The 22525-nt window shown below is 49.0% G+C and overlaps 1 protein-coding gene across 1 annotated transcript in view; it reads right to left on the bottom strand.

The window, feature by feature from the left end:
- The window catches only part of LOC103824606 (GDNF family receptor alpha-4), a 74247-nt gene that overhangs the window by 15165 nt on the left and 36557 nt on the right, over window positions 1-22525 (bottom strand). The window contains exons 2-3 of the mRNA XM_050974262.1: window positions 3568-3846; window positions 494-574 (exon numbers count right to left, since the gene is read on the bottom strand). Coding sequence (XP_050830219.1) covers window positions 494-574; window positions 3568-3846 — 360 coding nt within the window. The remainder of the gene's footprint in view (window positions 1-493; window positions 575-3567; window positions 3847-22525) is intronic.

The raw sequence follows: 22525 nt of genomic DNA, 5'->3' as shown, positions 1-22525 counted from the left end.
TCCTGAGGTTGCCTTCAGGGCAGGTGGTTAAAGACTGTGGCTGGGATCAACACATAGGCTGAGTTATCGACCTCTTTTCCTGCAGAGTTTGATCCCTGGCTGACGGGGAAGCACCTTCTCAAACCTGACAACGCCCAAGCAGCTCCTGTTTGATGAGCTGTCTGCATGGAACAGATCATCCAGCTGCTATGGAGAATGAGTGTTCCTGGGATGGGTCATTGGAAGGGGTCTTTGTACCACATCCCTAAGTCCCAGTCCTTCATAGTACAGACATGAAACAGCCCAAAGACAAAAACCACAAGCAGTTTTTCCCAGAACACGTAACAGTTTACCGAAGGAGTCAGAGGCACCTCCTTGGAAAAAACAACTGCTAGACCTGAACCATACAATGCTCACAAGGAGCACAAAGGACTTCCCAGTCTGCAGCCCTTGACCCGCAGCCAGGGCTCTCCCTGTGTGCACAGAGGTGTCAGAGCATTTCCCACCCACCTACCTGCAGTGATGGATGCCAGCCGGACGTAATCAAAGCCCCTGACGAACGGCTCGTAAGGGGAGCTCTCCAGGACATTCATGCCTGGGGGGAGAGAGAAGCTGGTGAGAAGGCAGATGAGGCTCCTGAGGGATGACTGAGATGCACAAGGTTCAACATCTGCAGTGAACGATTGTTTGGTGGGTCCAAACTCGTGTAAAGGCCACGAGTAAATGGACACTCAGAGCCATGGGAACAGGTGTGTGGACACATCCTTGGAGAAGGGAATTGAATGTAACTGGCTTTAAAAATATATCTCCATTTTGGAGTGGGGCAGCCTGTCAGGAACTGCTGAGTTGCAACTCTCTGTAGCACAAGGTCTGGGGATTGCCAGAGAGGACACCAGACTGTAGCACAGGCTCCTGCTCATGGGCAGAGCTCAAATCACCAGCTCCCTACACACACAGGGTTTCCATCACCATTATTGCAGTTTCTTCTATGTCTCTCCCTGGGTCAAAGGTCCTCACCTCTTTTAGGACACAGACAGGGCTGTGCACAGGATTATGTGGGATGATGACACACTCCATATTTACTGTCACCTCTCCCTTTCTCCTTGCCAACAGCCTTTTCTCACTTGGCACAAAGCTAGTGACCCACAGCTCCTGCAGAAACTTCCTCTTGTTGTTTTTAAGTCTCTGGGAGCCTGATTTTATTCAACTGGTGCTTCCCTTTCATCTGTGCAATGGTCTGTAATGCCCCATCATCCTGATGGATACCATGGAATATTACTGAAGCAAACAGCTCAGTATCTGTTGGGTTTTTTATTAGACATTTAGATGGATGTGGACAGCAGCAGCAGATGCACTGGCTGGGATAAAAGGGCAATCCAACCTCATGCTCTGGGCATGGGCTGACCTCCAACTGCAGCAAGAGGCAGCAAGAAATGGCTCCCAGTGTCCACAGCCCTGTGCAATCACCACGGCACATTACAAGGCAGCTTTACACCTTCATTGAAATATCTTGCATCGTTACTGACTAGAGAGGGGCCCATTTGTATTTTCCAGCGTAGCAGTTTTATGTCCTGATGATAAAGCACCTTATCAGAGAGTTGTTATCGGGTTGTCATCATGTTATTGTGTCTCTAAGTGGGAAGGTGGCTAAACACAGCGTGCTCAAGAGAAGCTGAGTAAATAGTGTGCTTTGTAAATTCCCTGAGCACGAACTTCCACAATTGTTTTTGCAAGAGGGCTTCTAGGAAGCTTTTTGCAGCCTCCTGGGTATGTGTGATTGAGAACAAAGCTCTACATGGACCGTGTGGATTGGCTTCCTTTCTCGGTCAATTAAACATGTGTAAGGACTCTGAAACATGGGACTGCTACGATAGAAATCTCCCTGGGGAAATTAAGGCAAGGAAATCAAAAGTTTGGTGTGCAAATCTGCATTGCAAATGAAGTCAGTTGTTTGAAAAAGTGTGGGGCTCAGGACATGACAGCGGGGAAGTGGAGCAGAGCTGTTGTCAGCCCCCAAGAAGCCCTCTCCCAGTTGCTCCCGAGGTGGAAGTCCCAAGGCACTGGGCAGGGAGTCCATCCATCACCCAACTGCTGTTCTGCATCAGGAGACCCAGAGCTGGCTCCTACTTGCTCTCAGCACTCCTTGCCAGCTTCTCTCTTCCTTCTAGAGGAAGGTGTCTCTTCCTGCCCATGGCAGGGGCTTTCAGGGAACTTTCAGGGTCTTTCAGGTCCCTTCTGACATAAACCATCGTGTGTCCCAGAGCTGGAAACCCTCAAGACAGCACTGCCTTACACAGCCATGTCACAGGTGACCTGTTTCCAAGTTTGAGCCACGAAGGTCAGCTGGGAAGGAGCTGTGACACCACCCACTGAGATGAATGGAGTAACTGGATTGCCACCTCTTCCCCAGACTTCCCTTCAATGGAAACAAATCTGGCACATGATTATGGGAAAGGCCACATACTGGAGGGTGCTGAGGTCTTGCATTTGCCCAGTCAGTTCATAGCACCATGCTCGGCACCCTGCAAGCTGTGGCACCTGGAAGCTTCCCAGGAACTTGATCAACCAGTTTCCATCCTGGCAAGCCTGTGCACTGCAGAGTCCATCCTCTTTGTTTTGCTTGGCCTTTTGGCCTGTGGTTTCACCCCTGCACTTTTCTTTTCAGGTTTCAGCCAGTGTTTTATTAATCTGCTTCACAGCCCATGGCTGGAAGGGTCTGTTTTATTCCCCATTTTAATTTTCATGGTGCATAAAATACTCACCAGCCTGACAAGGAAGAGTTATGGTCACTCAGGTGCAATTTTATGGTGACTCTTAAAAAACGTCAAAATCCAAACTTATTGAATATTGGCTCTGGGAACACTTTAAGTTCCAACTTGATGTCACCAGCCCCAAATCTTCACTAACACAAAGACACTGGTGCACTTGAGACTTTCTAAGAGAGTGATTTTTTTTGAAATTCATGCTGTTTTTCCTCAATGCCTGTGCTTTATGTTGTATTTCAATAAAATCTACAGTGTTTAAGGTCTTGGTTAACATACTTAGATGAAAAATACGCTGTGCATTTCTCCAGCAAAAGATCTCAGTGTATATTGGGAATGTCATAAAAGAGAGGTTGGGTTAAAAAAAATAAGGAAGGAGGCATCTCAGGTTTTCAGTAGTGCTTACTCCAAAACGTCAGTACCGTGGGGATCAATAGGATCAACAAATATCTTGAGTTGGAAGGGCCCCACAGGGACCCTCAAGTCCAATTCCTGGCCCTACCAGTCGCCTCAACAATCCCACCCTGTGCCTGAGAGCATTATAGAAATGCTCCTGGAGCTCTGGAAGCCTTTAGACCATGCCCATTTCCTGGGGAGCCTGGGCAGTGTCCGACCACCCTCTGGGGGAAGAACCTTTCCTGATATCCAACCTAACCCCCTCCAACACAGCTTCATGCTGCTCCCTCCAAGATCAGCTTGTCTTGAGAAAAAACAGGATCATACTGGGGTGTTCAGCAGCAACCTCAGAGCTGGGGAGCTCTGTAGAATGGCCCGTGAGCAATTCCCTTTAAGGGAAGACCAGGAAGGAGCGCCCCATCCTACTGACCTTCCATCAGCGTGTGGTGGATGCTCCAGTAGACGCTGAGGCAGTGCTTCTCCTTCTTCATGCCGCGCTTGCACTTGCAGCCGTAGAGCTGGCTGGAGAGCAGGGCGCTGACGGTGCTGCGGCACTGGCTCTTGGCGTCGGGGCCCAGCTTGTTGGCGCCGTTGCCCGCGATGCACTGGCGCAGCGTGCGGAACTTGGCGCTGCACACGGGGTCGGTGGTGCACGCCTCGCCCGCCTGCAGGCAGTCCCTGCTGGAGCCTGCAGCGGCTGCCATGCCTTCTGCAAGGGAAGGAGAGAGGCGGTCAGCATCAGGGAGCAGCCCCACAGGAAATGCCTGTGTCACCTGCAATCTCCTTCTTCTAGGGGCCCAGAGAAGGTGTGGATGCCCCGTTCGTGGAAGTGTTCGGGGCCAGGCTGGATGGAGCTCTGAGAAACTGGGATAGTGGAAGGAGTCCCTGCCCATGGCAGAGAGATGGAACCAGATGAGCTTTGAGGTCCTTTCCAACCCAAATCATCCCATGGTTCTATGAAAGGATCAGCTCGGTAGCAGGATTATAAGAGACAGAAACTTGACCAGTTCCTAGTGGTTGATTTTTCCTTCCTGGAGAACAAAAATATTTTCAAATCCTTTCTTTCGCAGCTTTCTATCTCATTTCTGCCCTCCAAAGTTAACAGTAGCCCAATGTTTCAGAGACCCTGGCCTCTGCTCCTTGAATATGGTTTAACTGTTCCTACACCTTCCTGGAGCTATAAATGGCTCTGTGTGGGTGTTTTGACATGTAATCAGCCCACATATATCCCAGGAGTTGGCCCTTCTTCACTGTCACCCTCTCCCCAGGACTCCCACTATTTCTGTCTTGGCTTTTTCCAAGCTTTTGTAAATTGTCTTCAGAGTTCCTTTACCAACACAAAATGCTGTGTTCTCCATTAGGAGATGACAGCCCAAAGCATGGGAGGAAGATGGCATTGCTACACATACACCAATAAATTTGCTACTCAGGGCTCAGTGGTGCTGTGCCTCAGTGCCAGGAGCAGACCAATCCCGTGTTATTTATTGCCCTTCCTTGCTAAAGCAGGCTGGACACATCCAGGCTGGCTCCTGGGATGTGCTCAGCCCAAGGCTCGTGGCTGCACTGCTGCTCCTGGCAAAGGGCAGGGCCAGCCATGCTCAGATGTGGCTGGGTGGCACCAGGTGGCAGAGAAGGGACTGGTGTGATGGTCTGGAGCATTTGATGTAGGTCAGGCAGGACTGCTCCTCGGCTTGGGAGAGTGAGGAAGAGGCAGACCTGGTTTATGGAAGGGGAGAATCAGTTCCAGTGCCGTACAGTAATTTTGGACGCTGCTGTACTAGCAAAACAGAAACTGCTGTCATGACCTTGAAGGAGAACTTCTCCAATATTTCCCAAAGGAAGTCTCTGTCTCTAACATAACTTGTCTTCCCTTTGGGTAGGAACCAGAAGGGGAAGGACAGAGAAGACCATCTGCTTTTTGATTCCCTCCAGTGTCTGTTTCTGGTGAAATCCAGCTTGGACAATATTAGAAAATCCTGCTTCCTGAGAAAAATGCGAGTCCCTGATCTCCATCTCTGAGGGCTTCATGAAATCTCTGCCTTCTCCAAGACTCTACAAATCTCTTAATAAAAGTCCCCTTTTCTGCCTTCCAACTGCTACCTCTGCCTAATTTCTGCACCTCCCAGTTGAGCACTCGAGCCCAGTAGATCCATTTCTGTTCCCTCAGCAGTCACAGTGTGTTTGCTAAGAGGGAGCTGCCTCTGTTGCTCTTGATTAGAGTAGAAAGTAGCAGCTGGAGTTCAGATACTTCAATTATGTTTATTACAAACTTTGGGTGAACCCACTAGGAGGTTTCCTCCTGAAGTATCCCAGTGGAATCTCAAATGAAAAACCTTTCATCTAACTGCAGACTATTTCAAAGTGCCTCATGGCCAATGTCAGGCTTTCAGGTATTTCAAATCTCACACTATCTCAAATTTGAGTTCTCCTTCCCCTGATTTATTCATAGACCTAGTTTATTTAGCACTCAAGGCTTGTTTGGATCTGCCAAATGTGGAGAGAGAAATTATTTCCAACATGTGGGAAACTCTGCCTTGGGCTGTCATATACTGAAGAACTTCGAACACAGGGAACCAGTTTCCTTGAAATATCATATGGGCAATTTGCAAATTCACTGAGATCCATAAAATGAGCTAGAGAACATTTTCTGCTCATATCTGAGCAGAATCCATAGGAATAAAGGAAAAAATACTTTACTTATTTTACTCTGGCTTTTTCCAAAGGTTCTCCTCTGAATGAGGATAAAGCCCAGCAGGCTGTATTCCAGAAGAGATGACTTTGTCAGTGTCCTGTCAGCTGCTAGAAAAGTAGGTTAAAATAGAAATTATGACCTCCCTTCTCTTTCTCCGCTACATGAATTGCAGAAGATACTCCCCAGGATGGTTATAAACACAACCAGCCTGTAAAAGCTATAAAACACTTGGGGATCTCACTTTAATAAATCAAGCAGACTGACCATTTGAGAAATTTTCCTGCAAAATTTTAAGTAAATATATCCTCAAATTGAGCCTTGCTTCATAGAACAAAGGCCAGGGGTGAATATTTACAGCCCAAAGCCACAGCATAAACCACCTCCATTCAGACTTTATGACAGAGGCGCTTGAAGCCACTTGGAATGTCATGAATGACCCGTTCCATAACTGTGTCACTTAAAAACCCAATCATTCAGGGGCTTTTATTGTTAGCAGTGTCTTTGCAACTGAGACAACATAACACCACGTTTTTCTCCTCACACTGCCCCTGAGAGAGTAATTTTATGCAACATTAAGACAGCACCTCTTAGGGAAAAAAATAAATCTCCATGACTTATAAAATTGATAGTGCTTCCTAACAGGCAGGGACAAGAGCAATATTAGGTCTTCTCTCCCAAAGATGGAGTGGCCTTTCTGGTTTTGCCTTCAAAAATAGCTCCTGGCAGGCTCTGTGCCACGGGATTTTCCTCCTCCTTGGCTAACCAGGGAATTGGGATATGCACGGAGCTGTGCGTGGCTTGGGCTTTCTGTGTCTCTGCTTTTCTAAGAGCAGCCCTTCCAGGTCCCTCTGCTCCCTTAAAAAGCCATTTGTCTGGAGTTTTATTCCTCACTCCCTGCTAATTTCACGCTGTTTATGGTGGGCAGATGGAGTAATGAGTTTATTTTCACATCCTGTTTGTAGCTGTGCTCCACATCTGTTTCTGCTCACTCTTATCTCAGTGCCATTCACCCAGAGTTACTCCTCAAGTGTGGGAGTAAGAGAAAGTCCTGTCTCTTCCCATTTTACAGACCCTCAGCTCCTCTCAGATAGGTGTCTCAAAGTGCATTGTGCTGACCAAGCAGGTCTGGCTCTCCTCCTAGGACATAATTTCCTTCCTCAAGGAAGTGCAGCTGTGTCTGGGGTACAGAAGTGTGAAGGTGATTCTGTGGGGGCTGGAAATAGTGAATAAAATGCCTGGAGAGCACCAAGGTGCGTCCTGTCACTCTCCCTTTCTTACTCAACTTGGGCTTCAGATGTTTTAGCAGGAACCACACCAGTTCCACCGGGGGCCTTGGGACACATCCCCCTTCCCTCCCCTCCAGTTTATATATGAATTCAGTGGGAATCTTTTTACACTCCTCATTTGAGGGGCTGGAGAATGTCCAGAAATGGGCAATGAAGCTGGGGAAGGGTCCAAACAATAAGTCCTATGAAGAGCAGCTGAGGGAGCTGGGAAAGGGGCTCAGTCTGGAGAAAGGGGGATCAGGGACATCTTGAAGAAATATTCCTAGTATTTCCCAACTGTCCATAAACCAATAGTCACTCATGAATGAGCCCAGGTGGATAATGCAGGTGGCCCCTGCTAAACCTTGTTTAAACTGTGTTTTCATGTCATGACTTTATAGCAAAATGCTCAGGATCACACAAGGAACAAACTCTTGTACACAGCTCAAATTTCATTTCCCATTTGCTGCTGAAATACCTGCAGAGCAGCCCCAGTGAACAGCTCTGCCATACCTATGCTCCTTCCCCCAGCTTGCTTGAGAACAGTTGTCCCACGAGATACCACACGCCTAGACCAGAACTTAGAGCTCTCACCTGGGTTTTGCAGAGCCCAGAAACCTCCTTTGGGATGCTGTTCTCCATGCAAGGGGAAGTTTCCTTCCCTTCCACCTGTCTTGCTCTGATTTCAGTGCAGGTTCCATGCTCCAACACCTCTCTGTTGCTGCCCCAGTGTTTCCTGTGCTAACTCAGAGCAGCTCACCTGGGGAGGACACCACCACTCCTGGCTGACAGTCCTCTGTGGCCTTGGATGGTTTTACCAACACAGCACACACATAAGGGAATCCCACACTGCAAACGGATCTTCTCCTAGTGATCCTTCCCAGCCAGCACTGGGGTGGTGGAATTTGCTGAGAACATCTCAGGAATGCAAGGTCTGAGGGTGTTAAAGCAGCACTGGGAAGTTCAGCCTAATAACGTGCTGCGTGTCTTGATCAGGCATTAAAAATGTGCTGCCTGACTCTGTCCCTCCAGCTCTGACCCTTCACCCCTTCCCTCCACGTTATGAGCAATCTTTTGTCTGGATTTGATCTGTGCCTCCACACAGGGCTTTACAGGCACTGTGGAGATACAAATAACCACAGCAACACCCACCGAACATTTCCTTCTGCTCTAATGGCTGATCCATGTAGGAGATAAACACTTGCTCTGTGGACTCAAACCCAAAGAAAACATTTCTCTCATCTGCCTGGCTGCTTATCACAGATTTATACATGACACCCAGATACCATGACAAGTGGTATCATGTCTCCATTACCCTTAAGGAGAACAGAATTCATCATGAAAGCCCTCATGATGACTTGGGGTAAAGTCTCCCTAGATATCATTGCTCCCCTACACTAACACATCCTTTTTGACAAGGCTTCAGCCTTTGTTTTCTAAAGATGCCTCTGGAATGCCCCATCCTGCTGGACTGACTCAGCCAGACTAACCACCAAATCAGCTATAAACAATATTCTTTTGAAAGGAGGATGAAATTCAGACCATCACGCTCAGTGCATGACCTGGTTGCAAATAGCTGTGTATCTATTTTAAATAAGTTTAATCCATCAGGCCAGGAAGAAGGCTTAAAACTTTTGTAGATCCATGAAGTCCCAAAGTGGGTACAAGTTATCCTGAAATACTGGATATCTGAAACACAGATCACACAACTAGCTGCAAGTTTTGGCAGAGAAAATGATCCATCACATTCATTCCTTGCAGAAATCTGGGGACACCATGATATTGGTGTACTGGGAAGCTTCAGTCCCTGATTTCTGCTGGAACAGAGGCTCTCCCACTCCCAAAGCCAGGCAGTCATACCAGACAGGGTGACTGGGGTTTGTGTTCACCAGGGTCTCAACACTGGTGCATTGTATCCCACAGTTATCCCATCCCGTGGGATAACTGGTGGTCTCTGGATGTCAGCTCCTTGTGTGCCAAGGGGAGACAACTCTAGCAGAGAGCAGTAAGGACAGCTGAGGTCTCAAGGGCCAGAGGTGATCTTTAAGTACTTACAGTAGATATAAAAGACCTCAAGTTCCACCTAAATTGGACTTTAAAATGTCCTGGCCCATGGTAAAGGCATAAAGATTCTCTGCTGAGGCAGAGCAAAACAAGCTTAGAACCAGGAGACAGCTCCTTCTTTGGTCTAACTCTGCCTGGGTCTGCTCAGTCACATCACATTGTGATCCTTCCCGCCTCTGACCTGCCATGCTCCCCATCCAGAGATGTCCCCATGTGCTGGGCAGGGCGCACACATGTCCCTGTTCACCTGAAAGATGATGGTGACAAAGGAGTTTGTTCCCTTGTCTTTCTGTGGCTTCAAGTCTAATATTGGACCTGCACACAGAATCATAGAACCATTTAGGTTGGAGAAACCCTTCCAGGTCACCAAGTTCAACCATTCCCCCTGCACTGCCCATGTCCCCAGGTGCCACATCCACAGGGCTTTGAAACCTCATCATTAAACCCTTTGCATCTTCTCCTTTTACAAGCAAAAATTCTTCTCATGTTGCAGTTGGTGCTCGTCTGCCACTAAGGCAGCATTCAGGAGTCATCAGCCACAGAGTCTGAAGTAACTGAGCTCCTCAAACATCACTTGATTTTGTACATGTATTTTTATTTCTCTATCTGTGCATCAAGATCAGCTCAGCTTCCCAGTCCAGATTTGGATAAGCAAGGCAGCCTAATACTCATCTTTCTGAGCAAAATTTCAGCTAACAAAACCCAATGCCTTAAAGGCAGTCTGCTTAAGTCCAGCAGAGTGAGATCCAGATCTTTCTCAGTGCCTGTAATGGTTTTATACACATACAGAATTAAATATCTGAGATTTTTAAACTCCCTTTGCTCCACTTAGCTTCAAATCATTTGACTGAAGAGTTCTGGCATTCGCCAACTCCTCAAAATCTTGCAAAGTCCAATTAATTAACTGTGCACTGATGTAAAAAATGACCACTTCTGGAAGCCATATGTGCCACATAAAGGTTTATTGTTTCCTACAGGGTAACTTAATATGGGAGCCTCTAATAATGCAGTCTCAGTGCCATGGATGATCCCACAGGTCCACCACACCTGACCCAGCCTCGTTGGTTTTTGTCTCCAAGGTAGAAACTCCTGACACATTTCACACGTATCTATTTCTCCCACCCCTGTGTGCATTGGTGGCCACTGCAATAGATTTTCATGATCTCACAGATTGTGTAGAATCCCTCAGGGCTGTAGCACTGGCACTGCTAATTCTTGCATCTGTGCACTGTGCTCTCAGTGACAGAAAGCTCTGGTCTGGATTGATTTGCAGCTCCCAAGCCTCCTGCCAGGGCCACTGTTAAAAGCCTTCTGCAGTGCCTTCTCCTTTGCCACGGCTCCCAGAAGTTTATTCCCAATGATGTTTGAGATGAGAGAAATCTCTTCCACCAGATTTCCATGGCCTATGCAGATCCCCACCAACACTCAAGAGTGATGCTCAAACACTCCCAGGACAGCAGTGCCTGCTCTCAGCTCTTGTTTTCCTGGTTTACACTGCTCAAACTCCATGGATGCAGCTGGAAAATTAAAGTTGAACACCCTCCTGTCTTCTCACAGGTGAATGGGCTATTTCTTTAGCAACAGTGAGGGTCAATTTTTTTTGATATCCATTTCCCCTACCTGAATATTTTTCTTTAACAACTGCAGCAAAGCCATCCCTCTGTACATGAAGGTGCTTTTTGCAGAGTGGTTGAGACAACAATTCCAGCAAAGTGCACAGGAGTTCTGTCACACTGTCCTGAGTCATTCACAGAGGGATTTACTGGCCAGGTGGTTGATCTTGAGGTGAAATATTCAAGATCAGGTTGGACAGGGCCCTGAGCAGTGTGATCTAATGCAAGATGTCCCTGCTCATTGCAGGGGGTCGTACAGATGACCTTTAAAGACCTCTTCAAACCCCAAACTATTCTCTAATTCTCTGGCACAGTTTGCCCAAACTCAGGTGCTTGCTTTCCTCTCTGTGGCTGGCAAAACTCCCTGTCCCTGCTGGCACTCCTGTTTTACTTGGAATCCTGAATAACAGCCCAGAAAGAACAGTCAGCTCGTTTAACTCCAGGAGCCAAACCCTGCAAATCTTTCTTAGCTGTCAAAGCAGCATTTCTGTATTGACATGGCTTTGGCCAGAGTCTGTGTCTACGTCAGTTCACTTCCCCTTTCTCCCAAATACCCCACATTTCTGATTTCAAATTAGATTTCTTTTGCCATGCCCTATTTTTTGACCCTTTTGCTGCCCTCTCCCCTACTCCCCAGTCTATGTGGACTGCAATGTCCTTATTTCCTTCAAGTAATTCTTGCCTTTTCCTGTCACAAACCTTAGAAGCAAGTTAAAGACCAGAGGGAAATTTTTATAAGGAACATGTCTCATCAGGGGCATTGGAAATGCAGACTTGCAAAGTCTTCTTAGTCAGGGCAATTTGCAAAGACCCAAGAGGGGCAGATCACAGGATGAAGAAACCCCACATCTCCAGCTATTGTCTTCAAAATACCTCCCTTGCTACACAAAGGAAAACATTTTCTCTGAATATTCCTGTTGAGTTGTTTGGGATCTAATCTCCATCTGAGAGACTTGTGCTTCTTTCCTGCTGCTCCCAGGGGCAGGAATATTGCAGTGACTTCTGTTTTGAAGAACTGTTGTCAGTGTTTGCAGATCATCCCAACCCTTCCCTGAACTTCTGCCTCATGGACAGAGCAGCATTTCTGGAGGCTGAAGCGCTGGCGGTTCAGGATCTGACAGCACAGATTTCTATGCCCTGCTCACCAGTGCTATTAAAGACATCTCAACACTGGTTTATTTTCTCTTTTTCCCCTGGTCCACACTTCCTTGCAGTGTATCACTTTCCAGATACCATCCAGTCATTCTCATCCTTTTCCCATTCTCAAGGGTCTCTCCATCTGCTGCAGTCTCTGGCTGCAGCCAGCTCCCAGGGAGGAGCTGTGAACCAAAAAAGAGATGGTGGAGCAAGGCTGAGGGTGAGGAGAGGGATGGTTGTGCTGGTGATCTTTGCTGCACAGCTGCTGACTCATAAACTGGGAACAGGAATGGATCTGGCATTCATGCCATGGCTTCTCCCTCTCTGGCATAACCAGGAACAAGACCTGAACTTTGCTGTGGCTCAGGTCAGGACATGTGATGGGTGATGAGAGGGGCAACAGCTCCAAGGAGATGAAGTAAGTAGAGGACATGGACCCTTTTGGGCAAGGCCTTCAGAATGACATCCAGGCTGCTTCTGTCACATCCCACCACACTCTCCACAGAATAAAGATGTTCCCCTCCAAATTCTGCTTTAAAGTTTCCCCTCACGCCACAGGATTGCTTACACAGAAATACATTCTCCCAGGGGCTGCTGGACCCTGTCAGAGAGTCTGTGTATATGAGCTTCTAGAGATGGTAGAAAAGTAACATCTTTATCTTTCTAACTCTTGTGAAGAATGAGATCCCAAAGGAGTGGAAAAGGAATGCCCTTTTTAAAGAAGCAGGCAAAAGAACCAGATGAATTAGGGATCAATCTCATGGATAACACTGTCCAGGAAAGCAGGTGTGGTGTGATTTGACCTCTCCAAGATACTGGGCACAGGTCCAAGTGTGAGTGGCCTCTGAGCACTCACAGCCAAGTGGGTTCTCATGAACACAGAGCTCCAAAACTAGAAAAGGCACATTTTCAGACTCAGAGGTGTTTGAGAATCTGTCCTGAGTCTGGTCCTGTTCAATATTCCCATAATGGCTCCAGTGATGGAATAGAGAACAGATTTCTGTAATTTGTGGTTGACAGAAGATGAGGAGGGGGTCACAAGCAATGGGCAAGACAAGACTGGAATTCAAAATTATCTTGGTCTGTTCAAGGCAGTGTATGAAATCCGGAGGATGACACTGACCAGAAGCAAAAGTGGCCCTGGGAGACGTGAGTGTGAAAAGACAGGAGGGAAAAGCAAAGCTAGGAAATAGAAGCAAGGGAGATATGGCTGTGGGGAGAGAGGTGGTCACAGCCTGTAAAGAAACAGAGAAACAGGTCACAGGGAAAAGAAACAGGATGAAAAACAGAAAACACATGGTCTGGGGCATAAGTGGCATGTGTTTATCACAGGAAGGAATTATTCTGCACTTCTCAGCCCCAGTAAGGCTTTAGCTGGAGTTTGGGTCATCTTTTGATAGGACAACACATTTTAAGGAAGATGACAAGGTCCCAGAGGAATTTTATTAAAATTATAAATGGTTTGCAGGCTGAGGTGAGGATGAAAGAAAAGGATTTGTGTAGTTTAGGATAAAAGCTGTGAAGAAACAAGATCAGAGCACTCAAATATATAAACAAGACATTTCAGATGTGGACAGTGATAGATATCCCTCCACTGTTGTGGGACATGAGATGAGATGTAATTCTGAGTAAATGTGCAGCAAGGGAGATTTAGATCAATATTAAGAAAAATGTTACATGGGAAGTTAAAAAGTGGAACAGATTATGTTTAATCCCCAGCAGTGGAATGGTTTACAAAAGCACCTGTCAGAAACAACTCTTGCATCCTCCCTTCTCTGCTGGAGCAGAGGGTGTCATGCACGTGGTCCCTTCCCATTCTCTGTCCCTGTGACACCTTCCACGGGACACCTTGTGGTAGCTGTGGATTGTGAAAGAAGGACAGGCACCTCAAATCAAACAAACCACACTGGAGACAGGCACAAATGGAAGGGGAATAACATCAGTGTGAAGTGTGGCTCTCTCAGAACAAGCACCTCCCTCCTCAAGGCCAGACTGGACACTGGGGCTGGGACACTGAAGGTGTCCCTGGCCAGCTCCTCCCTGCCTCACCAGGCTCCAGCACAGCTACTAACACTGTCTCTATCCACTGGCTCCCACCCACCACTGACACTTCCACCAAGCTGCAGAAAGGTGGTTGGGCTTTTAAAGCACACGCTGGAGGTCTAGGTCCACCTTTGCCATCCCTGCCAGAGATCTGAGGGAACTGCTGTTCCAGGGCAAGCTGAGCCCATTTGCACAGGCCACAGCCTCCTTTGTGCCCGGAGCAGCTTGGAAGGCAGAGCACGGAGCACCCCTGTCCACGCTGCCAATGACAACATCAGGGCAATGCCTTCAGAGGCAGAGCTCTGGGAACACAGAGTTCATCCAGCTCTCCGGGGGAGCTGTGATGCCCACGGCATCAAACAGCCCTAAAAATGTCTGATGCTCTTGGTTCAGTAGGGTCCAGCAGTCATTTTCAGGTCCCTGCTCTTGCTGTAGAGAAGAGAGGAGAAAATTACGTTTTCCTCGTTTGATCTCTGGCACTTGCTGGATCAGAAAAGTCTGCGGGTGCTGAGTTTGAACTGCTGCCAGACCAACAATTGTTAGCAAAAATGGACAGGATTTGGATCCTGCCTTCAGCAGTTTCAACACTCTTATCTGTCCTGCACATCATTCCATATAACTAAGCACTGGAAAACCTTCCAGCTCTGCCTGCAAAACACAAGAGCAGCCAAGATGGGCCAAGACAACTGTGCAGACCTTGAGCATTCATTGCTAAGGACAGAATCTCACCCATTTTGAAAGGGTCATTTATCAATGAACTCTCTTCTTAATGTACCTCTTTGAAGCACTTAAATGCCAGCATGCTCTGTGCTGCATGGTTATGATGGGGATCCCAGCCATGTGTCAAGCAGGAACTGTGACCCCTTTTTCTGTGATTAAGTTCATTTTTGTTCCATCCAATTTTTTTGCACATGATTAACCGGTGAATAAAAAGGCCATTTTTTATTTTTCTTTGCAAGGGCTGAAGCAGTTTTAATCATATATAATTCAACACTTGCTATGCGATTTGCATTCCCTGCTTTAAGATGAATTTGGCACTAAACAAGCACTCAATTATACTCCCCCGCCTCTATTTTCTCTGGAAGTTGCAAAATTCATTCAAACAAAAGCTAAACCCTCCTGAAGATTGATGAAGATTAATGATGATTAAAATCAAAGAACAGAGATTCTCCTCCCAACATTAGGCAGCCACAGGGCTCCCATAAATGTCCTCCAGTGACACTTTTCCAGGCAACCCTGGGTTCAAAGACAAAATTGTGTACATGTCTGTACCAGCACAGGTCATTGCATCTATCCATCATCCCTTCATCTCTCACTGACCTTTTTTTGCCTCTGACACTAAATATTAGACACAAAGGCTGGAGTTTGTAAGCCCAAATCAGAAGCAAGGACGAATAAGGCATACAGCAAAGCTGGAAGAGGAAGCCAAGTCAGAAAAACCAGGGAAGATTTTAGCTGAGGAAGGGAAAAGGCAGAGAGAAGTGAGTGGGGACACAAGACAACTGGAATTTAGGCATATAGCCATACATATGTATTTACACATACAGGAAAATAGTTAGGGAATACAAAGAGGAACCCAAACTAAGTACTTGCTCAGTACCAAGACTCTCTGGAAGCACTCCAGTGCCCTCAGTGACTTGAGGAGAGCCTGGGGAGCCTCACTTAGCTGGGACAGCTCCCACAGCCCGTGGGGGAGTCAGACCACAAACAGAGGGTGGGAGGGCTTGGAGGGGAAAGGCAGGATGTGTTGGGACAGCAAAACCACAAAACCATGAGAACTTATATTGCAACCAACAATACTCCACAGCAGAGAGGCACTGAGGTTGTAAATGCAAGGATTCAAATCTGAGACATGCCATGGATAATCCAGAAGGAGCTGAAATCCACCCTCCCATCCCACACCAGCACAAGGACACAGTCACTTTACAGCCCCAGGCTGTGCATTCATACAGCCTCACACAGAGGAGGGATTCTCATTGCACCTGTCTGCCTTGCCCAGAACGTCAGCTGGCTGACAGTCAGACCAGAGACACTATTTTAATCATCAGACCTGGGTGAGAATTGTCCCTGTGGAGGCAGTGCAAGCCCTGTGTCTGTACCTTGTGTAATATTTAGAGTGCTGTGCTGAGCAGGGAGAGGCTGCACTGTGAGATCTGCACGGCCTTGGCAAGTCTTTCCTAACACATCTCATAAAAGGGAGAGCAAAAGAGATATTTCAGCTGGGTAACTGAGTCATAAAAAGCATAAAACCAATGTGGAGGACACAGAATAAGGAAAAACAGTGGAAACATGGTGAGAAAGAGAGAAGATGAATGGATCATGTCTTGGGGTGGCTCCAAAACCAGGATGACAAATTGGTTTCTCCTAGGGCTGCTGAGTTGAGGCATTGGGCAGAAATGGGCAACATATGAACAACAAAGGCAGTGAGTCAAAAAATAAAATATAGAGTGTACAGCAAGTTGTAAATTATCTGTCATGTAAGGGTGGTACAGAGGAAAAGAAGTCAAGGCCTGCTTGGAGCAACCTGGTCTAGAGGAAGGTGTCCCTGCCCAAGAAAAAGATGAGCTTGAAGGTCCCTTCCAACCCCAACCATTCCATGGCTCTCTGAAAATTGTGCTGCAGCCATTTCGTTCCCCCCCGAGATGGGTGTCCTTGTTTCTGTGTCACTGGAGGAGCCAGCTCCCAGCTGAGGGCAGCCTGGGATCTCCAAGGTGCCTGAGACAGGAGCAGGGCTACAGGTGGGACACAGCCCCATGGGCATCCTGCCCGCTCCTGGAGCAGCAGCTGAGCAGAGCTCCAGGCTGGGCAGCACCTCAGCTGGGGCCTGGCAGGTGACACGGGAGGAGACAGCCCTTGGAGCCCAGTCCTGGCAGGTGACACGGGAGGAGAGAGCCCTTGGAGCCCAGTCCTGGCAGGTGACACGGGAGGAGAGAGCCCTTGGAGCCCAGTCCTGGCTGGTGACACGGGAGGAGAGAGCCCTTGGAGCCCAGTCCTGGCAGGTGACACGGGAGGAGAGAGCCCTTGGAGCCCAGTCCTGGCAGGTGACACGGGAGGAGACAGCCCTTGGAGCCCAGTCCTGGCAGGTGACACGGGAGGAGAGAGCCCTTGGAGCCCAGTCCTGGTCCCAGCAGCTGCTGAGGGTGCAGGGACCAGAGAGAGGTGATGGTGACAATGAAGTCCCAGTGTCAGATGTGGCCTGAAGGAACCTCACTGTTCAGAGAAGGGCCCTGACCCCTGTCAGGGATGGAAAAAGCACCTGGAGCCAGACAGCCTGAGAGTGCTGAGGGTGGGACAGGTTTTTGCTGCTCCCCAGGGCAGCACAGAGCCAGCTGTGCCCCCTGCACGGACCTGGCAGCACTTCCCAGACTCCAGAGGAGGAGCAGCATCCTGAGCCACAGTGTCTGCACCTGAACCAGACCTGCAGTTACAGCAATGACATGTTCCTCCATCCCAGAGATCCCAGGGGGTGGAAGGAAATTAAATAATAATAAGTTATTAAGCAAGGTTTGAACCTTTGTGCTGAACTTTCTCTTTATGCCCTCACTATTTCTGCCATGGAAATCTGTTTTCGGCCTCAGCTTAAATAACCAAACATGAATTTTGCTGTAAGAAATTATCTTGTAATCCAAGATAACTTGAGCCATACAAAGGTCTAGTAACTTGCTTGAAGGCTTCTTTTACCCTTGTAAAACAAGAGTTCACCCAGCAACAGAAGCAGAATCCTAATATTTAATTACTGGCTGCAGTTCACAGGCAATTATTTATGACACGCTTTCAATGATTATTCATAGGTTTCATATTGGGGGTGGGGAGAGGTCAGCAGGTTGCAAACAAGCCTGAAATTCAGAATTACTTGCTGAGGAGAGTTGAGGAACGATGATTATGATGGAAAATGCAAGAGAAGAGCATAAGGAAAATTGATTATGAAGCTTTACCAGGAACACGTGTACTATTAAAAACTCTATTGCACATCAGTGAATTTCAGACACTTAAATAAACAGAACCTTCAAAGGGAAATCATATTTTTTATCATCTAATCAATGCAGGTAAAAGAGGTGTTGGTCTCTCTTGCCAGTTCCCTGTTGACTTCAGCTTCCCAATTTAGAGAAGCTTAGAGTTCAATCGAATTTTAAGTGTCATGAAGTTTGAATAGACCAGAGGCAACTGAAAAAGACAGAAGCAATAAAGTTCAGCTTTCGTCCCAACTGTCTGTAAAATCCAGCTAATCCCAGCCCTCCTTGAGTGGTGTTTGTAATTTCAGTAACCCTTTCCCCCACCTGGAGCTGCTCTCATCTCCTGCTGCTCTGCAGAAGAGAACACAAAGGTGCCAGTGACTGTGGGGGCCTTTCCTCCAGCCCATGATGGAGAGCAGCTCTGGGCTGGCAGGGCATGGCAGGGTCTGTCACTGCTCCAGGGGCTGTGTCACTGCTCTGTGTCACTGCTCCAGGGGCTGTGTCACTGCTCCAGGGCTGTGTCACTGCTCCAGGGCTGTGTCACTGCTCTGTGTCACTGCTCTGTGTCACTGCTCCAGGGCCCTGTGTCACTGCTCTGTGTCACTGCTCCAGGGCTGTGTCACTGCTCCAGGGCTGTGTCACTGCTCCAGGGCTGTGTCACTGCTCCAGGGCTGTGTCACTGCTCTGTGTCACTGCTCCAGGGCTGTGTCACTGCTCTGTGTCACTGCTCCAGGGCTGTGTCACTGCTCCAGGGCTGTGGCACTGCTCCAGGGCTGTGTCACTGCTCCAGGGCTGTGTCACTGCTCCGTGTCACTGCTCCTGTCACTGCTCCAGCTGTTCACTGCTCCAGGGCTGTGTCACTGCTCCGCTGTCACTGCTGCTGCCCAGGGCTGTGTCACTGCTCCAGGATTGTGGTCACTGCTGCTCCGTGTCACTGCTCAGGGCTGTGTCACTGCTCCAGGGGCTGTGTCACTGCTCCTGTGTCACTGCTCCAGGTGTGTCACTGCTCCGGTTGTCACTGCTCCATGGTCACTGCTCCAGGGCTTGTCATGCTCCAGGCTGTGCACTGCTCCAGGGCTGTCACTGCTGTGTCACTGCTCCGTGTCACTGCTCCAGGGCTGTGTCACTGCTCCAGGGCTGTGTCACTGCTCAGTGTCACTGCTCCAGGGGCTGTGTCACTGCTCTGTGTCACTGCTCTGTGTCACTGCTCCAGGGCTGTGTCACTGCTCCAGGGGCTGTGTCACTGCTCCGTGTCACTGCTCCAGGGCTGTGTCACTGCTCCAGGGCTGTGTCACTCCTTGCAGAGTGGTGAGGCCCAGGGCAGGACACTGCTGGGTGTGCAGCCCTTCCAGATATGCTGGGGGTGGAAGCTCCCTGCCTTTTGTGGGCTCTGCTGAATTACTAGCAGGTGTAATGGAGGGAACGAGGTCAAGGAGAGGCTCCAAGCTAGGGTGGACACAGGGGTTGCAGGAATGGAGGATGAACAGGGGCTGGATGTGCTCACTGATCAGAAGAGAGCTGATGTGTCTAGAACAGAGGCTGGAAGTGGTTCAGGGTAGGGTCATTGGGAGCCAAAACCACCCTGGGTGGAAGAGGGGGAAGGTCTGGAGCCCTGGCCTGGCGCTGGCAGGACCTGCACTGCAGCAGGACGGGGTGCCCGGCTCTGCTGAGAGCAGCAGGCAGCTGGTGCAGCCCAGTGGGGTCTGCAGGGGCCAGCAGGGCCTGAGACAGCAGAGCTGAGCCCTGCCTCACACAGCCCAAAGGATTGCACCCACTCACGGTGGTCGTGGCCCCATAACTGCTCTTTGGCTCAAGTGTGTTTTCCAGAGAAGAGCTCTCATTGTCAAGAAAACCTCAGGAGAGAAAGAAGTCTGTTATCATCCCAGGAAGTTTGTTCCAAAGGTTAATCACCCCTCTTGCCACAACGTGCTTTCTTTGGCTCCTTTGGTTGTAATGGGCCCAAATTCTTCCCCCACCTCTTTTTGCTGCTTTCCTGTGAGGATTAAATGCTTGGAAACCCTTTGATAACAGAATCACTCATCTTCCTTCTGTCAGAACTTCACTCCTTAAAACCTCTGTCCCTGGGAGGTCTTTGCAGAATTGCAGACCATTTCTGTAGTGCTGCAATCCACTGATCCAGTGGCTCAAACTCTGCCCTCCCAGGCAGGGGCAGGTGCCTGTCCCCCCTTTTTCTGACATCCACCCCAGCTCTGCTGGTTTGCTCCAGTATGGAGCTTTCATCTGTGCCCATGAAGGCTTTGAGTAGTGCACACAACATCTCAGCAAATCATCAGCACTGCCTGTCTGCCGTGCCCCTGACTCCCCTCCCTGCTGAAATATCACCATCCTGTCATGAGGGATTGTGTTTTCTCCCTCCTGGAAACCCAGAGCCTGCTTTCAGCCAAAGAAAACGCTCACAGCATCTGCCTTGCTTGTCTACCAAAGATGAGGATTTGTGTCTTCAGTTATTCAATACCTCCACACTACAGATTTGTATCTTGTCCAAGAAGAGTATCAATATTTTTAATCATGCAGGTAAAGACCATATCAGAATGGAAACGCACAGGAGGAAGGGAATTACACGGCACAGACAGCCTTGGATCTGTCACCGCCTGTCTCCTGACTGCCTCAGCCTTCTCTGATAGCATCACACCATCCTCCCTCACCAGGTCCCAGTGGGTGTAATGTACCTGTGCTGACCTCCCACTGTCCTCGGGAATGCAGAACAAACACAAAATAAACACCAAGCACTTCTCCAGCTGCCTTAGAAAGCAGCACAGGCACCTCATCCTGCCTGAACCTCCTCCCTCCCTGAGCCCTCTGCACCTGCAGAGCACACCTGGGGTCAGCCGTGAGCCCACGTTCCCAGAGCCTGCTTTGGGATGTGTGCCTGCTGGGATGCACCTCAGGAGAGGGCTCCTGGCCTTGCTTCCAGCAACGGGAATTGCTCAGCCACTCCTCGCCTTGGCTGGTGAGTTTGGAGGGGCTGGCACGCAGCTGTGAGACCCTGGGTGCTCTGCCAAGAGGGTGACACTCACAGGGTGTTTATTTCTGTTGGCTTTGGAGCGAGGCTGGAGCCTGCAGAGCTGGGAGCTGTGCTGTCTGTGCATGGCTGGCCCAGCTGGCCAAGGGCATCTGCTCACGGCAGGGCTGTGCCGGGGAGCAGCTCCCAAAGGGCAGGGCCCCCGATGGCACTCGGTGCCCACGGGACACAGGGAGCCTCCAGGGCTGAGCAAGAAGCCAGTTCAGGAGTGTGTGATTAAATAAGGAAGAAATTCCTAAATCCTGGAGGGGTTTTGATCATTCCAGCCTAACTTTGTTTTCTGGAGCTGAATCCCCTCTCTGTCAAGGTGCCTCTGTACCACTACTGGCCACATCCCCTCTGAAGTTTTATTTCATCCTGCACCCAATTCCAGTTTTCTTTGAGCCCTCGTGGGGCATTTTCAGAGACAGATTTCATGGAAACACAATGGAGGTGGGCTGAACTCTGACCTGAGGAGCTCCCCTGAGTTCAGCAGGCATCCTCCAGCCTCCTACATCTACCACAGGTCTGGGCTGATGGTTGGGGGCCAGTTATTGAACCCCACAGTTCCCCTGGCAGTCACAAACTGCATTTGTGATTGCACCACAAACAGATGCTGGCCACAAACTCCATTGTCTTTTGGCTCTGAGCCCTGGGCCAGCACCATCCCTGCCCATCCACCCCCTCCAGGCAGTCCCTCTCTGGTTGGCTTTTGTGAGCTGGGAATTTTGTACTGCACTTGTGCTGCACATCCCAGCGGGCTGCAGTGCCATTCTCCAGGGAGAAACCCCCATTTCATGGAATCAAAGCTGGCACAGCTGAGTGCAGACAGGCTGACTCAGACTGTTCTGATGTTATGCTGATTTACACCGGCCTGGGGGAAGCCTCCCTGTCTCTCCTGTCTGAGACTGAGTAGCCATGGGCACAGCAGAATGCACAGATGACAGGATCAGAGATCATGAATCTAGAACGTGCAGCTGGAATTTCCCCAGCAGACTCACAATGCAAAACATCCCAGAAAAGGCCTGTGAAATATGAATTAATGTAAGGACAAGTTTTAATCATAGTCACACCACTTTCAAACCACAGAAATTCCACAGAGCTCAGCTTGGTGACTCTGGGTGTTTGCTGACATCACAGATGCCTCTAGTGCACAAGGAACAGGCTTTGATCTTGTTTCTGATGGTGTCAGGTCTGCACTGAAGTCAGTGCTGTATAAAAGTGTGAGATCAAAGGCAACTTTCCTGAGCTGGTGTGCCTGTGTGGCTCTGCTCCCTCCTGGGGACACACAAAGGGGTCCTGGGCGGCCCTGGCCCTGCCAGTGGTCAGCAAGGTTGTTGCAGAGGTTCTGCTCTGCACCACAGAATCACAGGATCATTCAGGCTGGAAAAGACCTCCAAGACCATCGAGTCCATCCTGTGCCTGATCCCCACCTTGCCCCCAGCCCAGGGCACCGAGTGCCACATCCAGGCATTCCTTGGACACCTCCAGGGATGGGCACTCCAGACCTCCCTGGGCAGCCCCTGCCAAGTCTGACCACCCTTTTTGTGAATAAATTCTTCCTAACCCTCAGTGAAATCCTCTTTGTGGTGAAGATCA

This window comes from Serinus canaria, chromosome 4 (assembly GCF_022539315.1).
Source record: "Serinus canaria isolate serCan28SL12 chromosome 4, serCan2020, whole genome shotgun sequence".
NCBI lineage: Eukaryota > Metazoa > Chordata > Aves > Passeriformes > Fringillidae > Serinus > Serinus canaria.
The sequence above is the reverse complement of the archived record's forward strand: the minus strand, read 5'-3'. Positions and strand labels throughout refer to the sequence as shown.